Below are 22,475 nucleotides of genomic sequence, written 5' to 3' on the forward strand. Positions count from 1 at the left end.
AAGTGCCATGGGCTGCCAAAAGAACCAACAGATCTGTGTTGGAAGAAGTGCAGCCAGAGTGCTGCTTGGAGGCCAAGATGGCCAAACTGTCTCTCATACTTCAGACATATTGTTAGGAGGGACCAGTCACTGGAGAAGGACATCATGTTTGGTAAGGTGGAGGGTCAGAGAACAAGAGGAAGACCCCAGAAAGATGGACTGGCAAAGTGGCAGCATCAATGGGTTAAAGCACGACAACGATTGTGAGGTTAGCCCAGGACCGGGCAGCGTTTCGTTCTGTTGTGTATAGGGTCGCTATGAGTCGATACCAACTCAATGGCACCTAATAACAACAAATGGGCAAAATGAGCCCTGGCACGGTGCTGTAAGATGATAAGCACTTGACTCCTAACCACAAGGTCAGAATTTCAAACCCAGCACCCACTATTGGAAACCTTATACCGGGTCACCATGAGTTGGAACTGACTTGACAGTACACAACAGCAACAATGGGCAAAAGACTGAATGTTGCGGAATCCAGCAAAAGACGATGGAAGGAATAAAAAGAGTCACAGCACCAAAAAGAACTGGGCGATGTTCAACCATTGAAGAAGTCCAAGCTACACTGAAGGCATCAGCAAAAAAGAAGGCTCCAGGAATTGATGCAATACTAGTAGAACTGTTTCAACAAATCGATGCAGTACTACAGGCATTCACTTGTCTGTGCCAAGAAATTTGCAAGACAGCTACTTGGCTAACCAATTGGAAGAAATTCATATTTGTGCCCAATTCAAAGAAAGATGACCCAACAGAAATCAGTGAACAATATCATTAATACCACAAGCAAGTAAAATTTTTGCTGAAGATAATTTAAAAACAGTTGCTGCAGCTCATCAATAGGGAGCTGCCAGAAATTCAAGACAGATTCAGAAGAGTCTGTGGGTTAAGGAATATCACTGCTGACACCAGATGACTCTTGGCTAAAAGCAGAGAATACCAGAAAGGCATTTACTTGCGCTTTATCAATTATGCAAAGACATTCAAATGTGTGGATTTTTAACAAACTAAACCCTATACAGGGTCGCTATGGGTTGAAATCGACTCGATGGCACTTAACAACAAATGGATCTCATTGGGAAGAATGGATAGTCCAGAATACTTGTATTCATGAAGATCTTGTACACAATCCAGGAGACAGTCATTTGAACAGAACAAGGGGATACTGAATGGTTTAAAATCAAGTAAGATGTGTGCCAGGATTGTATTTTTTTCATTATACTTATTCAATCTGCATGCTGAAGAAATAATTCAAAAAGCTGGATTATATGAAGAAGGTGGCATGAGGACTGGAGGAAGACTCATTAACAGCCTGCAATATGCTGATGACATAAACTTGCTTGCTGGAAGCAAAAAGCGCTAGAAATATTTACTAATGAATATCAAGTATGAATTTCACCTCAGTGTACAGAAAACACAAATTCTTACAACTAAACCAATAATAAAATCATATAAATGGAGAAAAGATTGAAGTTATCCAGGACTTCATTTTGCCTTGATCCACAATCACTCATGAAAGCAGAAGCCAAGAAATCAAGGGACGTCCTGCATTACGCAAATCTGCTGCACAAGAAAGACCTCATTAAAATATTAAAAAGATGTCAGTTTGAGGACCAAGGTGTACCCAAGCCATGCATGTAAAAGTTGGATAATGAATAAGGAAGACGTGATACATTTCAGTTATAGTGTTGGAGAAGAATATTAAAATACTCTGGACTGCCAGAAGACAAAAACCTGTCTTGGAAAAAGTACCTGAATGCTCCGTAGAAGTGAGGATGGCTGACTTTGTCTTCTGAACTTTGGACATGTTGTCTGGAGGGACCAACAAGGGAGTCCCTGGAGAAGGTCATTCTGTTTCGAAAAGTGGAGGGTCAGCAAAAAAGAGGTAAGACCCTCAGTGAGATGGATGGGCCTAGTGCCAGCAACTGGGCATTGTCCTGTTGTGCATAAGGTCGCTATGAGTTGGTACCGACTGGATGGCATCTAGTAACATGATTTTAGGGGAGAAGTGAAAGGGAGAGGAAGCATATAAGATTACCTTTTGTCACTTTTTTACCCGACAGTTTAATGTATTTTGGTGCAGAAAATTTACAGCCAAATGCCATTTTCCTCCAAATGACATGAATTATACTAGCAAAGTGGCTTAACTGAGAAGAGATGAGAAGACAGTACGGTTGAGACTAAGGACAGGCTCTTTTCTAATCAACGTTTCTTTTCGATCCCCACCTCCACTGTGCCCCACGCCGGCCGCCTTCAGCCCAAGTCAGTATACCAGAACCATGGACGAGGCCGGCTCCGAAACCAAACGAAATCAAGGCCAGGAAAGCCCACAAGTTCCCCGCATTAGCGGGAAAGCTCAGACGTTGGAAATTTGCTCTAAAAGGGAGTCCGTCAACGCCTCTTCTATCAGGACAGACTAGCCACTTCCGCCCCGACTCCCTCCCGCGGTACTGCCCCTCTACGTCATTAAAATGCTCCGAGTCTACGACGAAACGCGAGTGTTAGGTGAGCGAGTCTCAACCTATGGGGTGCCTGGAACGAAAATCTGTGCGCAATGTGTTGCTGAACGCTCGGGGTGGCGGACCAATTGGGAGTCCTCGGACCCGGAAATGGTTGCTGGTTACAGAAATCAAGCTCTGAGAAAGCGCGAGGACAGGGACTTGGGGGCGCGCAGGAGTGGTTGAGTGTAATTTGGACGCTATGTTTTGCATGCCTGCGTTTAGCCAGTAAGAGTGTATCCCTATAGCTTTTGAGTGGGGAAAAATCAATGTGCTTGTTGGCCTGTGGACAGAATTCCCACTGCAGCGTCCCGGAACCTGCCTGTGGTAGAGCCCCTCAGATAGTACTTAAGAGGGAGTAGGAGAATCTTGAAGACGCAATTCAGGCAGTGAGAACATGAATCTCTTACCTAAAAGCTCCAAGGAGTTTGGCTCCGTTAACTACTGGGATAAGTTCTTCCAGCTGCGAGGAAAGAAAGCTTTCGAGTGGTATGGGACCTACCTGGAACTCTGCGAGGTGCTACACAAATACATTAAGCCCAGAGAAAAGGTAAGGAGCGCGGCTGGGTAGTTCTGTGTGTGCCCTCGGGAAGGTGGGGACTAAACCGCAAACCGAAACCCACTGCTGCCATCCACTCCATATATGTTCATAGTGGCGGAGAACAACGGCCTTACAGGGTTTCCGAGGCTGTAAATCTATGTGAAAGCAGGCTGTCGCAGCGTTCTTTTTCGGAGCCACTGGGTTTGAACCATTGGCCTTTCCTTTAGTAGCCAAGCGCTGTAACTACTGCACCACCGGGATCCTTACGAACAACAGTAATCCTGCACTTGGTAAGAGTGTGACAAGTTATATAGCTATTACTTGAGCTATGCTTTCGCGATTACAATGCACAGTTATGGCAAAAAGGCAACTTAAAAATATGGGTTTTCAGGTGTTTAAATTAACTGAACTCCATGCCACCACCCATACTTCCCTTCTGTCCTCCAGTTCATCTTTGAATGAATAAACTCACAGGGAGAATGCTTTCTGTAGTCATGCAATCTGGCCGTCTCCTGCTGGAAGTATAGCTTCTCTGAGTGAGACCCTGGGCTCCTCTGTCACTGTGCCGTAAGCCCTGGAGCAGGCAGTTTGTCTGGTGTCTTTAATATGTGACTCTTATCAAATAGTTGTTGAGTGGGTCATACTCAGAACTGCTTAGCCTTTATGCCAGAAGACTGTTAAAACATAAACCCTGAGCACATTCCAGACCTAGAGATAGTTATTAAATGTAATAGTATTAAGTACAATAGTAGAAGGATTGGTAACCCTGACAGATGGGATTGTACAGGAGGTAGGGAAAGAGCAATCGTGGAAAACCAAATTGGTGGAAAGGAGCTTTGTGGCCAAGCCTTATGCAGGGTGCGGGCTGTGTGTGATTGTTGATTTTCATAATGACTCTGGTTAATGCTGGTCCATGCATTTTATAAATGAGCAAGATTCTGAGAGCCAGTTTTTTTTTTTGCCTCAGGTAAGATGTGGCAATGTGGCAGCCTCAGTGGGCTCAAGCGTGGCAACAATTGTGAGGTTGGCCCAAGACCAGGCAGTATTTCATTCTATTGTGCGTAGGGTCGCTTTGAGTTGGTACTGACTCGATGGCACCTAACAACAACAATAAGATGTATATAGTAAGTGATTATCTGGGGATTTGGACTCAGGCCTGTTTGTCACCTAGATTTATGCACTTTTCGTGGGACCATGCTTTTCCAGAGAGGGTGACATCTGAGTGAGTTTTGAAGACTCAGTGGAAGGTTACTCCACAGAGAGAGGCAAAACAATTTGGCTTCAGAAAAACTGAATATCATGAAGTGGAACCTGAGATGGAACTAAAATTTGAATCATCATAATATGTAGTTTCTTGTCTGGTGGATCTAAAGGCTTGAGTGGATTGAGGAAATAGGATTACGCCAGTCCTAGACTTTCAACAATAAAATAGATAGTGGTCGTAGTTATGTGCCATAGAGTTGGTTCCAACTCATAGAAACCCTGTACAGGGTTTCCGAGGCTGTAAATCTTTACAGGAGCAGAAAGCTTCTTCTTCCTCCCACGGAACAGCTGGTAGTTTCGAACTGTTAACCTTGCAGTTCGCAGCCCGATTTGTAACCACTACGCCACCAGAGCTTCTTAAAATAGATAGTAGGGAATTTAATTTGTGAAACTTCTTATCAATCTTTGAATATTAATATTTGCTTCAGAGAAAAGAACATCCATGATTAATTTGTTTCTGTAACAGAAAGCCCATTCTCACATAATGTTTTATTGTAGTTGGATGTGGTTTTCACTAGTGAATTCTAACTAGTGATGTTTTAAGATGGAGCCTAGAATGAACTAGAATGTTGTTCCTCTGGACAAGAGTATCTCCACCTCCTGAAAACATTTAGCATCTGAAGCAGAACTTGACTCCTTGCAGTATCAGAGGCACATTCCTTTGCTCTGATCACCTTCCCATCTGCGTCTTTTCCTCCAGGTGCTAGTGATTGGGTGTGGCAACTCAGAACTGAGTGAGCAGCTGTATGATGTGGGCTATCAGGATCTAGTGAACATTGACATCAGTGAGGTCGTCATCAAGCAAATGAAGGATCGCAATGCTACCCGGCGGCCCCAGATGAGCTTCCTGAAGATGGACATGATGCAGATGGAGTTTCCGGATGCCTCATTCCAGGTGGTGTTGGACAAAGGCACCCTGGACGCTGTCCTAACAGACGAGGAGGAAAAGACCCTGCAGCAGGTGGACAGGATGCTGGCTGAGGTTGGCCGTGTCCTGCAGGTGGGCGGTCGCTACCTCTGCATCTCCTTGGCACAGGCTCACGTCCTGAAGAAAGCAGTGGGTCACTTTTCTCGGGCGGGGTGGATGGTGAGGGTGCATCAGGTGGCCTACAGCCAGGACCAGGTGATGGAAACAGAGCATCGGTTCTCCCTACCTGTCTTTGCCTTCATCATGACCAAGTTCAGACCAGTCCCTGGCTCTGCCTTGCAGATCTTTGAGCTGTGTGCTCAGGAGCAAGGCAAGCCCGTGCGGCTCGAGAGTGCTGAGCGGCTGGCTGAGGCGGTGCTGGAACGGCAGCAGTATGCCTGGCTGTGCAGCCAGCTACGCCGCAAGGCTGGGCTGGGGAATGTGTCTCTGGACTTGTGCGATGGGGACACGGGGGAGCCCCGCTACACCCTCCACGTGGTGGACAGCCCCACTGTGAAACCTTCGAGGGACAATCATTTTGCCATTTTCATCAGTGAGTTGGGATTGTTCCCTCTCTTTCTTGGTAGGGGTTGGCTCAAAGGGTCTGGGACTTGGGCGTGCACTTTGGTGAATGGGTGTGTCTTCGTTATTTATCTTACAGGACCCCAGAGGGTAACGAGGGCTCAGGCATGTGAAAGGGAAGAGCTCTCCAGCTACTACTTACACAGATTTATTCCTTCCCATATACCATTCCAAAGGCTTCCTGAAGTGTCAGAATAGGGTTGGTACGGAGGAGACAGAAATAATAGAAATTTAGGCAAATCACAGGTTGCATAGAGATGTAGTCTCTAACATAGAGTAGTGGAAGCAACACTGGACTTGCAGGGCTAAAACCTATGTTCTAGTCCTAACTATAATCTATGAGCCACATGGAGTTGTCATGCTTCTCGGCTGAATTTAGAGGGACAGTATGGAGTCCTGGTGTGGTGCTGTGGGCTAATGTGTCAGACTGCAAAGTCGCTCGAGCTGCAATGTCAGTGGTTCAAGGTTACCAGCTGCTCCTTGGAAACGCTATACAGGGTCGCTATGGGTCGGAATAGACTTGGCGGCACTTCACAAAAACAACAATGGAGTAGTAGCTGAAAAAAGTGAGCTCTGGAAGCAAGACCATTTTGGTTCTGTTCCTAACAGTGTGACAGTGAACAAGTTTTATTTTGTTTTTTGTACCTCTTTTTCCTCATTTATATTGTAACTAACTTGTGTAGTTGTTAGAAATGTAAAAACACTTGAGAACTGTGCTTGGCACATGATAAGTGCTTTATCAGTGCCAGCCATTATTATTGAAAGGGACATATAATACCAGCTTGACCTTAAAGATCCCAAGAGATAGGATGAGGAAATGCTTTCAAAACTAGAAAGTTCTAGACAAAGGCAAAGTGTTAGTACGGTAATGCTACTAATTTGTTTGCTTATGGCAGAGCCGTTTCCCCAAGAGCTTCCATAATCCCCTCTCCACCCATGGGCAGGACCAGTGCAGTGGATATGAGCAGGAACTGGATTGCAGTACCAGCTTCACCACTTACTGCTTTGTGACCTTGGGCAAATGGAATTTCTGGGTCTCAATTTTTCCATTTGTAAAATGGGAATAAAAATAAGGTGTACCTTTTGGGCTAATAAGAGATTTTGATTCATTTATATGTATAGGGTTACAACAATGCTGGGTAAAAATAGATACTAATATTACTGTTGTCTTGCACTAGCTGCTAGTCTCCCTCTCCTTATACACAAGGGGCTTCAAAAAGTTCATGGAAAGATGGAATTGAAAGGTAATGGAAGTTTTCCACAGACTTTTTGAAGCCCTCTTGTTCATGCTCATACTCCTCATTCACCCATTGGTGCTGCCTTGTGTCTGATGGGCCGCTTTTTTCTGGGTGTTGTGCACTAGGAATTTGATAGGCATCAGTGGGTCACAGTTGGAGGAGATACTGCTCTTGGAAGGGCTGGCTCAGTGCCATGTGGGGTATATTGGCTGTGGGCTTGAACCTTATTCCTAGGACTTCTTATCACCAAGTTTCTTTTCTCAGTCCCCCAGGGCAGGGAGACTGAGTGGCTCTTTGGCATGGAGGAGGGCCGGAAGCAGCTAGCAGCCAGCACAGGCTTCAGGAGGCTGGTGACAGTGGCTCTGCACCGAGGTCAGCAGTATGAAGGCATGGACAGCATCCAGGCCGAGCTGTCGACCAGAGTCATGGAGCTGGCCCCGGTTGGGGTGTCTGCCCAGCAGCAGGTAACAAAGACAAAACTTTGACAGCAGCTTTCTCTGGGGTCTGGAGAAGTTACATTAGCAGCCAGGAAAGCAGAGGGGACCTTGGAAGGAGTGAGGACAAAAGTCTGAGACCCCAATCTGTTCTGGAAGGTGTGTCAGCAGTTAAGGACTAAGTGGGCAGAAAAACAGATGCCCACATCCCAGGCAGTGAGTGTAGTAGCACCGCAATGGCTATGGGGCCTCTCCAGTCTGGAGAGACAGCGTGAGGGAAAGGCTGTATACGTTGCAGGCACCAGTGTTCCTCCATCCCCTCTTTGAGCAGGTCTTCTTGGTCGTTTTGTTCTTCAGTACCAGTATTATCTGAGGATAGAATGGGAAAGGGGTAAGCACAGCACAGTTTTCAGAAAAGGTTAGTAGCCTGACTAGCCTGGTGTTTGACTGGGAAGGAAACAAGAGTTTGGCCAAAATGGAGATAAGTTACCATCAGTAGACAGCGTCTGCATTGTGTCGTCCTAATCACTATGCGTCATTGGCAGCTGATCTCATGGCCAGGACTTATGGTGAGGAGTTTCTCCTTGATCAGTGGGATAGCCGACGTATCTGGAGGGCTGGTGCCATTGTATTATCTGGAAAAAAGAATTCCGGTTCCCAGCCCATGGTTTTGCCAAGAGTCAGACATGGCTTTACAGAAGAATGTGTGCCAGGTTCTTCCTGGGCAGGCATTGAGGTTGGTGGCCATTGTTGTTAAGTGCCGTTGAGTTGTTTCTGACACATAGTTACCTTGTATAGGGTTTCCAAGGATCAGCTGGTGGTTTTGAACTGCTTACCTTGTGGTTTGCAGTCCAGTGCTAATCCTACATGCCATACCAGGTATCCCCGTGTCCACTAGGGGGACTTATTTCAGGGAGCCAGCTCCTGTGGGATGGGTCATTTGTGACTTACTAGTGTCTGCAAAGTAATACGAAGTCTTCAAAGTCAGCCATCATGGGTGATTATGAAATGTTCTTTTAGGCCTTCAAAGAGGAAGCTGGGAAGACTGGGGTCGAAAGTATAAAGGATTTGAGGCAAAATGAGTTTTTTGTCCTGAAGTTTAAAAAAAATTTCAGAAGAAAAAGAATAACTTGGGGGGAAGAGAAATTTCTCTGAATACAGAGTGATTATTTTCTCCCTGCAGTTTATTGTGTTTTTCTTTATTCAGATTGCTTCTGTAATTACTGTTCTTTCCCAAGGGTTCCCTCTAGCTTTCACTGGTCACCCGTGAGATGCTCTTAAATTTTCTTCTAGAGAACCAAATGTATTTCATTAGTTGTTATGTGTTTAGTTGATATTCAGAAGATTAATTGAACTGCTTGTGATCTACTCCAAGGCCCCAGAACAGTGCTCCATTAAAATAACAAAACTTTGGAATGTTGCTGCCCAGAGCCTTGAGATAGACCTTTGTACCCTTACATTCAAGGAGCCCTGGTGGGGCAAATGTTAAGCGCTCAGCTGCTAACTAATAGGTTGGTGGTTCACACCCACCTGCTGACTCCACAGGAGAAAGACCTGGTTATCCATTCCCGTAAGAAAACTCTATGGGACGGTTCTACTCTGTCACATGGGGTTGCCAAGAGTTGGTATCAACTCGGCATCTAACAGCGTTTCTTAATACACACAAAAGGAAGGGATTGCAAGTGTCCTTTCTTGATTAAACTGGTGTTCTGACCCCTGCACCGTGTCTCTGGCTGTACCTTTAGGTGCCCTTCCTATCTGTGGGTGGGGACATCGGGATCCGGACCATTCAGCACCGAGACTGCAGCCCGTTGAGTGGCGACTATGTCATTGAGGATGTGCAGGGGGATGACAAGCACTTCTTTCGGCGACTGATCTTCCTCAGCAGCAAGAATGTGGTGCAGTCGGAAGCCAGGTTACTGAAGGATGTGTCTCACAGAGGTGAATAAGGTAGTGGGACCCAGGTGGGCATGACATGGACTCATTGTGGGGGTGAGAGCCTGGCTGAGATGTGGGCATACCTGGGTACAGAGCACATGGCTCTGTGGACTGCCCTCTTCCCATCTGGGCTTTTAGTACATAAATAGTAATAAGCAGAGAAGAGGCATGTGTGCTATTCTTGAGCAAAAGCTGACACTGAAGAGGTAAGGAACAGGGTGGTGGTTGACCAAATAACCATTGTAATCACTTTAGTGTCTTCAATTTTAAGTGTTCGAGTTGTTCCTTATCCTCCTGTGTACAGTTTCAGGGGGTCTTGGTGAGGTAGGCCAGCAGCATGGGAGGACGCAGGGGAGCTCTGCCCTCCTTCATAGTACAACTGTTTTAGCCTTTAGAGTTCCATGGGTGCCTTAGAGAGGGACTAAAATCCATTGCCAGTAAGTTGATTCTGATTCATTGGGACCCAAGTGTGACAAAATAGAACTGTGCTCCTCATGGTTTTCAGAAACTGAACTTTCAGGCCTTCCTTCCAAGGCACTTCTGGGTGGACTCAAACCTCTGACCTTTCAGTTATCTGCTGACTGGTAGCTGTTTGCACCACCCAGTGGTTATTTAGTTTTACTCAATAGAACTTTCTGCAGTGAAGGAAATGTTTAACATCTGCACTGTCCATCACTAGCCACATAAGCTACGGAGCGTGTGACTGAGGAACTGATCATGGTGCTGTAGGATAAACATTTGATTGCAAGGTTGGTGGTTCAAACCCAATAGCAGCTCCTGGATGCCCTCTTCAGGGTAGCCATGAATTGGAACTGACTTAATAGTGCTTAACAACAACAGCAATGAACTTAAATGGCCACTGATGGCTTGTGGCTGCCACATTGGACAGTGTAGAACTAGACCACTTTCTGTACCTCAAAATCAAACCCACTGCCATTGAGTTGGTTCTGACTCATAGTGACCCTCCAGGACAAAGTGGAATTGCTCCTTAGGGGTTTCAAGACTAAGTCTTTATGGGAGCAAACAGCCCCACTGAAGACAGTTTGTATTACCTTTTTTCATTGTGTGTATACTTTTTTTTTTTTAAGTTTTTATTGTGAATTGAGTGATAGTTTACATGGGAGAGCATCAGCTTTACATTCATCCTATTGTATTTTGTTGCATTGCAATGATTACAATCCCCTCCATACATCATCATTCAACAACATTTGCTTCCAATGTGTGTATACTTTTGTTTTGTTTTTAAGCTTTTTATTGTAATTAAGTGATAGTTTACAGAACAGAGAATCAATAAATCATGAACTTCATTTCATTACAATGAATGCAATCCCCTCCATGTACCATCAGTTAACAGTATTTACCTCTAGTCACTATAACTCTTGCACTCCTCCTGTGTCTTCTGCTACCTTCACCTTTCCTCTGCCAACCTCCCACTTGTTGTGTGCTATCTTCCCTATCACCCAAGTTAACTTGTATCAACCCTCTAGCCTGTGAATAATTGTCCCTTGCCTCCAGTCCCTGGTAATCATCATAGAGTTTTTTTTTCAAGACAACATTTCTAACTTTTTACAACAGTGGTCTCATTCAGTATTTGTCCTTATGGTGATTGACTAATTTCACTCAGCATGTCCTCCAGGCATATCCATTGTGTGTATACTTTTGTATTATAAAGTCAGTACTTACTCTTTGCAAAGGGTAAAAAAAAAATTGTAAAATACAATGTGAAAGTTTCTCTTCTCGTGTTCTCCCTTTTGAGGCACAGAGATGAAGTGATGGAATCTGAAATTGGTTTTCAGATACCCAGTCATTCCCTCTCCCTAACTGTTTGTCCTTATCGGCTGTCTGGAAGAGGGCTGGAGAAAATTCAGGACCCTCCAGTTTTGCCCAGAGCCTAGGGTAGTTAGTCTCAGTAGGATGGTTTGTTCTTTAAGGGTTGGTTGCATTCCTGACCTATTATTTGTTCACTGTGACTGTGGGTCAGTTCATTTCATCTCACTAAAACTTAGTGAAAATGCTTAAAGAACATCTTGCCTTCCTGTTTGGGGCTTAGATTTTTCCAACATTGCCAGGTTTCTTGCTTTCTTAGTTTCACTTTCTCCCAGGGGAATGGTCTCCCTCACAGGAGTTATTGGTGAGGCAGAAAGTGAGTATATTAAAAGTAATTTATCATCTGTGAAAAACACCTCATTGTACACATTGGTCCTGGACTACTGTGGAATGCAGCTGTTCCATGTGAAAACACAAAAGCAGATGCTTAGTATTAGATCTTTGAGCAATTGAGGGAGTAGGTGGTTGTTATTAAATGTCGGTGAGTGGGTATAGTGACCCTGCATAGGGTTTCCGATGAGCATCTTGTGGGTTTGAACCATTGACATTGTAGTTAGTCCTATGCTTATCCTGTAGCACCATGAGAGACCTTTGTCCCCATCTGTGAACATTTGTGATTTCTTTGCCCAGCAAGGAGATATGTATTACTGTTTGTATGGTACAATAGGAAGAAGATACACTTTGGAGAATTGGTTCAAATACTGGCTGCACTACCTTCTTATGCTGGCCTTTTTTATTTAATTCTTCAGATCCCAAATTTTTCTATCTGTTAAGATATAATGGTAATTGGAATGCAATGGTTGGAAACAAAGAGTTGGAAAATATGGCCTTGGTGATAGAAGTGATGCTGGAGATTTCATAATAGAATTTTGCAAGACCAATGACTTATTTGCAATGCCTTTTTAAACAACATAGAACATGACATGGACCTCACCAGATGGAATATATAGAAGTAAAACGGATTATACCAGTGGGAAGAGATGGTGGAAAAGCTCCATATCATCAGTCAAAACAAGACTGGAGCAGACTATAGAACAGACCAGCAATTGTTCATACACAAATTCAGACTAAAGCTGAAGAAAATGACAACAAGTCCTCAAAAGCCAAAATATGACCTTGAGTATATCCTACCTGAATTTAGAGATCATCTCAAGAACAGATTTGATGCATTAGATACTAATTACTGAAGACCAGAAGAGTTGTGGAATGACATCAAGAACATTATATAGGAAGAAAACAAAAGCTCATTAAGAAGACAAGAAAGGAAGAAAAGACCAAAATGGATGTCAGAAGTGACTCTGAACCTTACTCTCCAGTGTAGAGTTGTAAAGCAATGGAAAAAATGAGGAGGCAAAAGAGGTGAACAAAAAATTTCAGAGATCAGCTTAACAGTTTCTGGCTCTAGGCCCATGGAGTGAGAAGGCCTTGTGTACCTGTGGCTGGAGGCTAGCTAGCAGAGTTGCCCTTTGGACAGTTAAATGAATATATATTTTCTGTTTTGTAAGTGTACATCAAATATTTTTGCTTTGTTCATTTGTGAAATATAAGCTGTAAATGGGGAGCAACAGGGAGGAAGCAGGATAACTGTTGTTGTAGGGATGGGATTATAATCATTGAGATGAAACAAGATGTATAGTTTATCAATGTAAAGCTGATCTTGTTTGTAAACCTTCACCTAATTCACAGTAAAAAGTTTTTTTAAAAAGGGCAGCTTGCAAAGACAAAGTCAAGTGTAATGAAATGTGCAAAGACCTGAGGTAGAAAACCAAAAGTGAAGAACATGCTCGGCATTTTTCAAGCTGAAAAAACAAGACAAATTCAAGACTCAGCTTGAACTATTGAAGGATTCAGTGGACATAAAAGATGACTAACACATGGACTTTACCAGATGAAATACACAGAAATCAAATAGACTACATCTGTGGAAGGAGATGGTGGAAAAGCTCTATAGCATCAGTAAAAACATGACTAGGGGTGGCCTGTGTAACAGACCATTAATTGTTCATATTCAAGTTCAAGCTGAAGTTGAAGAAAATTAAAATAAGTCCACGAGAACCAAAATATGACCTTGAATATATCCCGCTTGAGTTTAGAGATCATCTGAAGAACAGATGTGATGCATTAGACACTAAGGAGCAAAGACCAGAGGAGTTGTGGGATGACATCAAGAACATCATACAGGAAGAAAGCAAAAGGTCATTAAGAAGACAAGAAAGAAGGAAAAGACCAAAACGGATGTCAGAAGAAACTGAGATTTGTTCTCCAACATAGAGATGCTAAAGCAAATGGAAGAAATGAGAAGTTGAAATAGCAGAATAGAAAATTTCAAAAGTAAGAAAACAAAGTCAAACATTATAATGAAACGTGCAAAGACCTGGAGTTAGAAAACCAAAATGGAATAACAAGGTCAGCATTCCTTAAGCTGAAGAAAAAATTCAAGCCTCCGCTTGTAGTATTGAAGGATTCTGTGGAATGATGGTCAAAATTATCAAAACATTGAATGATGCAGAGAGCATCAAAAGAAAATGGAGGCATATACAGAGTCACTACCAAAAAGAAATGGTTGCTGTTAAACCATTTGAAGAGGTAGCATATGATCAAGATTCAGTGATAATGAAGGAAGAAATCCAAGGTGCACTGAAGGCATTGGCAAACAATAGGGCTTCAGGAATTGAGGGACTACCAATTGAAATCTTTCAGTAAACTGATGCAGAACTGGAGGCACTCACTCATCTATGCCAAGAAATTTAGAAGACAGCTACCTTGTCAACTGATTGGAAAAGATCCATATTTGTGCCCATTCCAAAGAGAGAGGTAACTTAAGGAAGTGTGGAAATCACCAGGTGGCATCATTAATATCATATGCAAGTAATATAATTCCAGAACTTCTGCAACAGTACATCAAAAAAAAAAACCCAAACAACTGCCAGAGGTTCGAGCCGGATTCAGACAAGGGCATGAAACATGGATCTTGACTGAAGGAAGAGAATACAGGAAAGATATTTGCCTGTGCTTTAGTTAAACTGCACAAATACTTTCTACTATATGAATCATGACAAACTGGATAACATTGTGAAGAATGAGTATTCCAGAACGCTTGATTGTGCTCATGAGGAACCTGTATATAAACTAAGACGAAATCATTTCAACAGAGCAAGGCAACACAAAATCAGGAAAGGTGTGTGTCAGGGTTGTATTCTTTCACCATACTTTTTCGGTCTGTTGCTGAGCAAATAATTTTAGAAGCTTGATTATATGAAGAAGAACATGAATGACATCAGGATTGGAGAAAGACTCATTCACAACCTGAAATATGTAGATGACACAATTTTACTTGCTAAAATTGAAGAGGACTTAGACTACTTACTAATGAAGATCAAAGACGACAGCCTTCGGTATGAGTTGCACCTCAATGTAAAGAAAACAAAAAATCCTTACCACTGGACCATTAAATAGCATCATGATAAATGGATGAAAAATTGAAATTGTCTAAGACTTCATTTTTCTTGGATTCACTATTAGCACTATGGAAGCAGAAGTCAAGAAATCAAACAACATACTGCATTAGGCAAATCTGCACTGGTCCTAATTAAAGTGCCAAAGAGCAAAGATGGCAGTTTGAGGACTAAGGTGCACCTGACCCAAGCCATGGTATTTTCAATGACTAAGGAAGACTGTAGTAAAATTGATGCCTTTGAATTTTGGTGACGGAGGAGAATATTAAAAGTACCATGAACTGCCATAAGAACAAACAAATGTGTGTTAGAAGAGGTGCAACCAGAGTGCTCCTAGAAGCAAGGATGGCCAAAATTCCTCTGTTATACTTTGGACATATTATAAGGAAGGATCCCTGGAAAAGGATACCATGCTTGGAAAAGTGGAGGGTCAGTGAAAAAGAGGAAGACCCCCAGTGAGATGGATTGGCACAGTGATAGCTGCGGGCTCAAGTGTAGCAGTGGTTGTGAGGAAGTCACAGAACTGAGCAGTGTTTCCTTCCCATGTGTACAGGGTCACAGTGAACCACTATGAATCGCTGTGGCTCTTGATACCACCACCACCAATTTCAGAATTGCGGTAGGAAGTTTGTTTTAGGTTAGTCCTAAGAGCTAGAATTATGAAAGTTCTGAAATACTAATGACACAGAGAAGGTACTTATCAAATCACTAAAAGAATTTTCTGAGCAAAGTATTCTGGCAGTGCTATTTATTGTATTTTGCAGATTCTCAGACTCCTTGGTTGAAATTTCCTGCATTCCTGGGGAGATCTTTGCCACATCCCTTTTCTGATTCCGTAGTGTCTAGTGTTTTGCTGTTAAGTGTTAAAAAGCAGTCTCTTTAGGGGGAGACAGGGGAGGGCCTGAATTTGCTGCATTTGCCAATTTCCAAGGTATAAATATTCTCATTATGGCTGCTTTCAAGCACCCAACGTGATATCAGCCAGCTTGCAGAAATCCTTCATATTTAGCAGTTGACGCTTTTGAATCTGTTCATACCTGCTGTATCACACTGCTACTAGCATCCTTTGCTTTCCAGGACAAGTACACTAAGTATAAAACTTCACTCGTCTGTCTCTCTCACTTAGCCCAGAAGAAACGCAAAAAGGACAGGAAGAAGCAGTGGCCTGCTGATACTCCAGAGGCCAGCTCTGCAGCTTCAAGGCAGTCCATCGATAGGAGTTACCTGTGCTGTGAACACCACAAAGCCATGATCGCTGGCCTTGTCCTGCTGAGAAACTCGAAGCTGCTCCTAGGTGAGGGAGACCCTGCTGCTTTCCACGTTTCACTAAACTAAACATTCGGTGTCAGTTGGCTATGCACTTTGGAGAACTGTCATTGTGGACTGGCAAATGCATCTTACTTCATCCAGTCATCTTCCAAGTAATCTTGAAAGGACTTAAATGTGTTGGAATCTAAGTATCTAATTTTTGTTCTTCTATTTATATTTATTTTGCTGCTTGGCATTCTTTTTTTCTCCCTCTAATCATTTCAGTTGTTGGAAATCTACACAGCCAATCATACACATTCAATTTATGTCTACATGTATAATTCAGTGACATGCATTACATTCACCCTTTTTCCAAATTGTTCCGCTCCCAGTAACATAAACTCACTAACCCCCTCTCCAGGCTTCCTAGCTAACCATTCACATTGCTGTTGTCAATTTGATCCCATATAAATAGGTTTTTGAAAGGCAAGGTGCTCAAGGTTGACATTTTTTATTAATTTCAGCTTGATAACTTTTTTTTTCCTTTAAGTTTTTATTGTGGATTGAGTGTAAGTTTACAGGGCAGATCATCAGTTTTACATTGAACAAATCATACAACATGTTTCATCACAATGATTACATTCCCCTCCATGCACCATCTGTTAACAGTATTTCTCTCTATTCACTTGAGCTCTTTTTTTTAAAAAACAACAACAACAAAACACTTGGGCATATGTAATGATTTATACCACCAAAGGGCACATTTTGTAAGTCAGCCTCATGGCCACCATCTCTTAGTTCCTCTCTTCCCATGAATCTAGAGTCCTCAGTTGCTCCCTCTCTCCCTGTCCCCATCTCTGCCTCCATCTCTGGCATTGTCGCTACTTCTCTGGATAAGTTTGCACATTCTGTTTGTGCTCTTCTCCCTTGATGGTCCTAGGGTCCTCTGTTTCTAGACTGTATGACTAAATGCTCCCCCATTTATGTTACAAAACTTATACCTTTACAATTGTGACAGTCACAATTAGTCATGATAACAATTACTTGCTATTGAATCATAAGAATCTTATCTCCATCTCTTTTAACCAGACCTATCAAGACAAGTTGACAACTATTCAATGGGGACTCTTCCCCACACACTCTTAAACTAAACTCCCTCTGGAAACCTTGTAAGCCAGTTACTTCGTGCCTTTATCGCCCCCTCATTTTAGGTAGCCAATGTCTAAGTTGCCCATCCCCATCTACCCTGTGTACAGAGGGTAGATACTTGATGTGAAGACGCTTTCCTTCTCTGTTGGTATTTAGAGTTAGTACCTCCATGAGTATAGGTCGAGTTCATCAAATTGTAGCAATTTACCATATTTTTCTTTGTCAAAAATTGTTTTGTACTTTTTGTTTGTTTATCTTCTTCTAGTCGAGTTCTGATTATCAAGCCATCAAGGCTAGGTCAAATGGGTATTATCTGCAAATTTGGATGTTCTTGTGCCTCTCCTCTCACTTCATATCAGCTGGATGCTTCACTCTCATCTCTAGCCCTCCTTGTCCATGGGCTGAAGTGTCCCCAGGTCTCACCACACATTGGACCAACAGCCCAGGTTCCTCTTCTCTCTCTTATCTTCAGGTCAACGGGAGTCAATGGACCATGGTTGAACTCAGCCCATTTCTTCATTGCTGCCTTTCCCCCTCTTCCACTCACCAGTTGGCCAACGTGCTCGTCAGCAAGCTTACATGCCTGCTCATGTATTGCCTTTGAGTTTCAGTCTTAGAGGGGGGGTTTGTCCTGAAGGAACTTGATTGCTTGCTGTGATGGCTTACTGGTGAACAGTTTGCTTGTTCTTGTAGTAGCCTGTCATGCTGACATTTTTGTTTTGGGGTTTTCCTGATTATCTTTCTTTGAAGATGCATCTTCTGTCACTCTAGCTGATCCAGACTGGTCTGCTTATCCTTGCTGTTGGGAATGTCCCACCTCAGAAGGTTCTGGATGGGACTCAGGAGTCCACCTAAGGTCCTATACTCTGCAAAGGCTTTGCAAGAGACCTGTTTCACTGGGCAAGTTCTAGAACCCCTTTTAGGTATTCCATTCAGTTATAGGCAGAAAACGGGCTTACAAGTTTTCTATAATCATGTTTCCCAACCTTCCTTTCTGCCCCACTCAAGTGTCTATTTTACAATAGTAAGCAAGGGAAAACAATATTCATAAGACAGTCAAGCATCCCTTTTTCAAACTATGTCTAGATCCCTGTATCTCAGAGCCCTGTTATTTCAAGGTTAAGCATGCATCACTATTTACCTGTCCCTCTTAGCCCATGCAAACCTGTCTCAGTGTTCCCTTATCTACCTTGTTCTTCCACCTCCTTGCCCTTCTTGTATTGCCTTCCCCAACACCCGAACCATGATGTGTCTGCCTTTACCCTGTGCTCTACCATTGCCTCCCTCCACCTTCCCCGCAACACCCCACCCCAACCCCACCGTTGTGGTTACTTTATATTCGTTTAACTTTTCCCTCCATTTAAGACAGTCTATTTTATCCTGTAATCTACCTGACCTTCCCACCACCTGGATCTCTGTTCCTTCTTTCACAATGTAATTGTTTTGATCATAGACTGACCTCCCAGATCCTATGAATTTTTTCTTACAGTTTTATTCTGTTCTCGACTCTTCCATTTGTTAAATGACTTCTGGGTGATGCTGCCATGTATGTCAATCTCTAGTTGTTGTCTGTTCTTGTTGGTTCTCAGTTCACAGAACTCCCTTTAGGATTTTTTTCATCACAGGGTTGGCTTTGGCAAAATCCCTTAGCTCCTGTTTATCTTGGAATGTTTTGATTACACCATATGTCTCCCCATTGTCTTCTTGCCTGCATGGTTTCTAGTGAGAAATCCGAGCTTAGTCTGATTTGCTGTGTGATACACTGATCTTTTCCTTAGCTGCTTTCAGGATTCTGCCCTTCCTTACCTTTGATTTTGAAGAGCTTCAGTATTATATGTCATGGTGTTTTTCTTTTAGGGTCTATCCTTCCTGGGGTTCGCTGAGCTTCTGGGATGCTTATCTTTTGGCTTTTGAGGATGTTAGGGAAATTTTTTTCTAGAAGTTCAACAATCTCTTCTGTGGACATGTGTGATTCTTACTGTGCGGAATACAGATAAAAGTCTTAAGTTATTCCTCTTCATGTCATCTAACATGAATCTTAGACCTTCAGATTTTTTTATCCTTTTTTGTGCTTGTGCTTCTATCTTAATGGTATTGAGAGATTTGTCTTCCAACTCACTGGTTCTGGCTTCCATCTCTTCAGTTCTACTCCTTTGCTCCTTCAGTGTATTGTCCATTTCTGATTAATTTTTTGGACAATTAATTCTATAACTAATTGTTTGGACCTCTTTCTGTAGGTTTTGAATTGTTTCCAATGCTGTATCTATCTTATTTGATTGTCCTGTAGTACTTTCCTGACTTCCTTATTTTTCTCAACTCCATTGTAAAGTGTTTTGTGTACATTTTATAATCATTTTTCTGAATTCCTTCTCAGGCATTTCCAAAGCCTTCCCATCTTCCAGCTCATTTGCCTCAGTCACTTTATCTTATTTCTGACCATGTGCTGATATGGTCATCTGTTTATGTCTTTGGGGCATATTTCAGGGGTTATCTGTGGCCTTAATACTTAGATGGGTGTGTATTTTGGTATTTTTTCTGATTGCCTCCAGGTAGATGTGATCAGGAGGGCTTCCCTTTTCACTCTTCTTCCTGAAAAATTTCAAGATGCCACTATTGGTCGTTACGATGTAACTCAGGATTTAATTTTTGGCCTATTTCCTTTTTAGTTTGCCTGTCCCGCTCCACAGTCCCCGTTCAGTTCGTTTTGCCAGTGATAAACAGTTCAGGGCCATTTGTGGCCAGTTTGCACTGCCGTTTGGTTTTAAGTGGAACTTGTCACTTTAAATTTCAAGGAGATCTATGCGCATGCGTAGTAGAACCCTATGGGGGATGGCATGGGTTGTCCACTCATTCAGGCACCCCCTCTAGTCACCTGAGTGGAGGTGAACAGCCAGCGACAAACCAATAAACAGCTATGAGAAAAAGAATGTCCACACCTTTATCTCCGCGGTTCTGTCAGACATCTGTGGCTGCTCTGATCCTTCCCCTGCTTGGTCTCATCCAAGATGGTGGCTCCGGGAGCAGCTGAGTGCCTTGGATTAGAAAGCACTGGATTTCTTGCTTCTGCTACAAATTCCACTAGCTGTAAGCCTTTCAGCCTCTTAAATTTTCCTGTATATGTGGTTCAGAGTTCTGGGAGCATCCCCGAGCCTGCCTGGTCCGGTATTCTGTGTTATTGCTGATGGAGCATCTCATTGCACTTCCACCCTCTCTGCCATCTTGTTTGTTCTCTTTGATAACTTTTTTACATATGTGTATTACCTTGTAAAACTAGATGGTACATTTAAAATAATCTTGTCTCCAGTGTCTTTGCACTTTAAGAAAATTACTGGTTTTTCAGTGACACATTATTTTAGTATTAGAAGTTGCTTGAATTGCTACTTAAAAAAAAAAAATCCAAAAACATTCAAATTGGTACATTCATAGCATTATTACTAGTAACAGTTTGGATCCAATCACATAAGCAGAAATGTTCTTAGTTTTTGTCTACACCATAACTCCTAGCCCAGAGTCCCTAAGTATGCCTCATTGAAACACCCCCCACACTTGCTGATGCCCTTCAAGCCTTAGTTCTTAGATTTAATCCTCAGAGTTAATCTCTTTTGGCAATTCTTGTTGCTTGGCTGTGACTTTTCTATTTAGGGATAGGATTTGGGCCTTTTGTTTCTCTGATTTGTGAACTTGAGTGGAGTGCTCTTGTGTAGTTGGGTTGTCAGAGAGGGTGGGTGTGGCCTTTGCGTTGGACACAATGGACACTGCACCTACATTGCCTGTGATCATAGCCCCTCTCTTTCTTAGATGGAAAAACTAACACTGTGCCAGGGACTCTTGCTATGATGTCAGCTGAATGCTTTGGGACCTTTGTTGTTAAGTGCTGTCAAGTCGGTTCCAACCCATAGCAACCCCGTACAGGGTTTTCCAAGGCTGCAAATCTTTAAGGGGCCATAATAATAATGCATGAGTTCCTCTTCTGGACCTGGTCATTGTGAAGTTAGGGTTGAGTTTTCATATGTCAAATTGACTCCTTAAGTTACTGGGATGACTCAAGGAAACCAGTTCTCTAAATCTTCTGTCCCCTGGACAGAACCAACTGCTTAATACCCCCTTTTTTTTCCTTTTGAATTTGTCTTATAGGTGATTTTATTTTGTTTGCTTTTTGGGGGTGGGGTGGGGAGATGTACTCTAAAACACTCAGGCATATATACTAATTTATACCCCAAAGGACACATTCTGCAAGCCTGCCTCCTGGCCAGCAGTTCTTAGTCCCTCTCTTTCCATGAATCTAGAGACCTCAGCTGCTCCCTCTCTCCATGCCCCCATCTCTTGCCTCCATCTCTGGTGTCTGCTCCTCTGAATAAAGGTCCCGCATTCCGCTTGTGCTCGTCTCCCTTGATGGTCCTAGGGTCCTTTATTTCTGAACTGTAACATTACCTACTTCCCCATTTTGCTTAAAAACTTCTACTTTTACAGTTGAGACAGTCACAATCAGTCATGATAACAATTATTCACTATTGAATCATAAGAATCTTATCCCCATGTCTTTTAACCAGACCTATCTAGACAAGATGAAAATTATTCAGTGGGTACTCTTATCTTCCCCCACACACTCTTAAATGTCTAAGTCCCTCTTTTGCCCTCCCTGAGATTGGTACAGAGCTACCCAGATGACAAAATGATGCTGTTTTTTTTAATCACAGAGACGCCACTGGCATTGTTGGTGGTGGGCCTAGGTGGGGGCAGCCTCCCCCTCTTTGTCCACGATCATTTCCCAAAGTCGAGCATCGATGCTGTGGAGATTGACCCCTCGATGTTGGAAGTAGCTTCCCAGTGGTTTGGCTTCTCCCAGAGTGACCGGATGCAGGTTCACATTGCAGATGGCCTGGACTATGTTACCAGCTTGGCACAAAGAGGAGAAGGTACTGCTATTGGGAAATGTGAAGGGCCACTGAGGGAAGATGGATCCAAGGTTGTCAGTCCTGCTGGGTCCTCTAGAATTCATCGCTGAGAGGGTGGCATCAGTGCCATCCCACCATTCACATGCTCGTTTGTTTGTGTATTAATTGAACACATACAGAGTGTTAAGCATATGCTAAAGAATGCTCTGGATGTTGGACTATGAACCAACACCAAACTGAACACACTGCTGTTGAGTCACTTCTGATTCATCATGGCGCTATAGAACAAAGTAGATGACTTCATGGTGGAGCTGGTGGTTATGTGCCGTGGAGTCGGTTCCAACTCATTGCGAACCTTTACAGGGTTGAGTCAATTCTGATTCATCATGGCCCTACAGAACAAAGTAGATGACCTCATAGTGTTCCCAGAACTAATCTTTTTGGAAACTGACTGCCACAGCTTT

The 22,475-nt window shown here is 43.0% G+C and overlaps 1 protein-coding gene across 2 annotated transcripts in view; it reads left to right on the forward strand.

Moving 5' to 3' along the window:
* The first annotated feature begins 2,744 nt into the window (after positions 1–2,744).
* METTL13 (methyltransferase like 13) overlaps positions 2,745–22,475 on the forward strand; it is a 29,892-nt gene continuing 10,161 nt past the window's right edge. The window contains exons 1-6 of one of the 2 annotated variants that reach the window (XM_006867042.1): positions 2,745–3,084; positions 5,039–5,798; positions 7,330–7,529; positions 9,245–9,440; positions 15,846–16,013; positions 21,814–22,032. In XM_006867042.1, the coding sequence (XP_006867104.1) occupies positions 2,932–3,084; positions 5,039–5,798; positions 7,330–7,529; positions 9,245–9,440; positions 15,846–16,013; positions 21,814–22,032 (1,696 nt within the window). In that variant the 5' untranslated portion in view covers positions 2,745–2,931. The remainder of the gene's footprint in view (positions 3,085–5,038; positions 5,799–7,329; positions 7,530–9,244; positions 9,441–15,845; positions 16,014–21,813; positions 22,033–22,475) is intronic. The other variant, XM_006867043.1, reaches the window with a different exon arrangement.

Source organism: Chrysochloris asiatica, unplaced genomic scaffold, assembly GCF_000296735.1.
Source record: "Chrysochloris asiatica unplaced genomic scaffold, ChrAsi1.0 scaffold00100, whole genome shotgun sequence".
Taxonomy (NCBI): Eukaryota; Metazoa; Chordata; class Mammalia; order Afrosoricida; family Chrysochloridae; genus Chrysochloris; species Chrysochloris asiatica.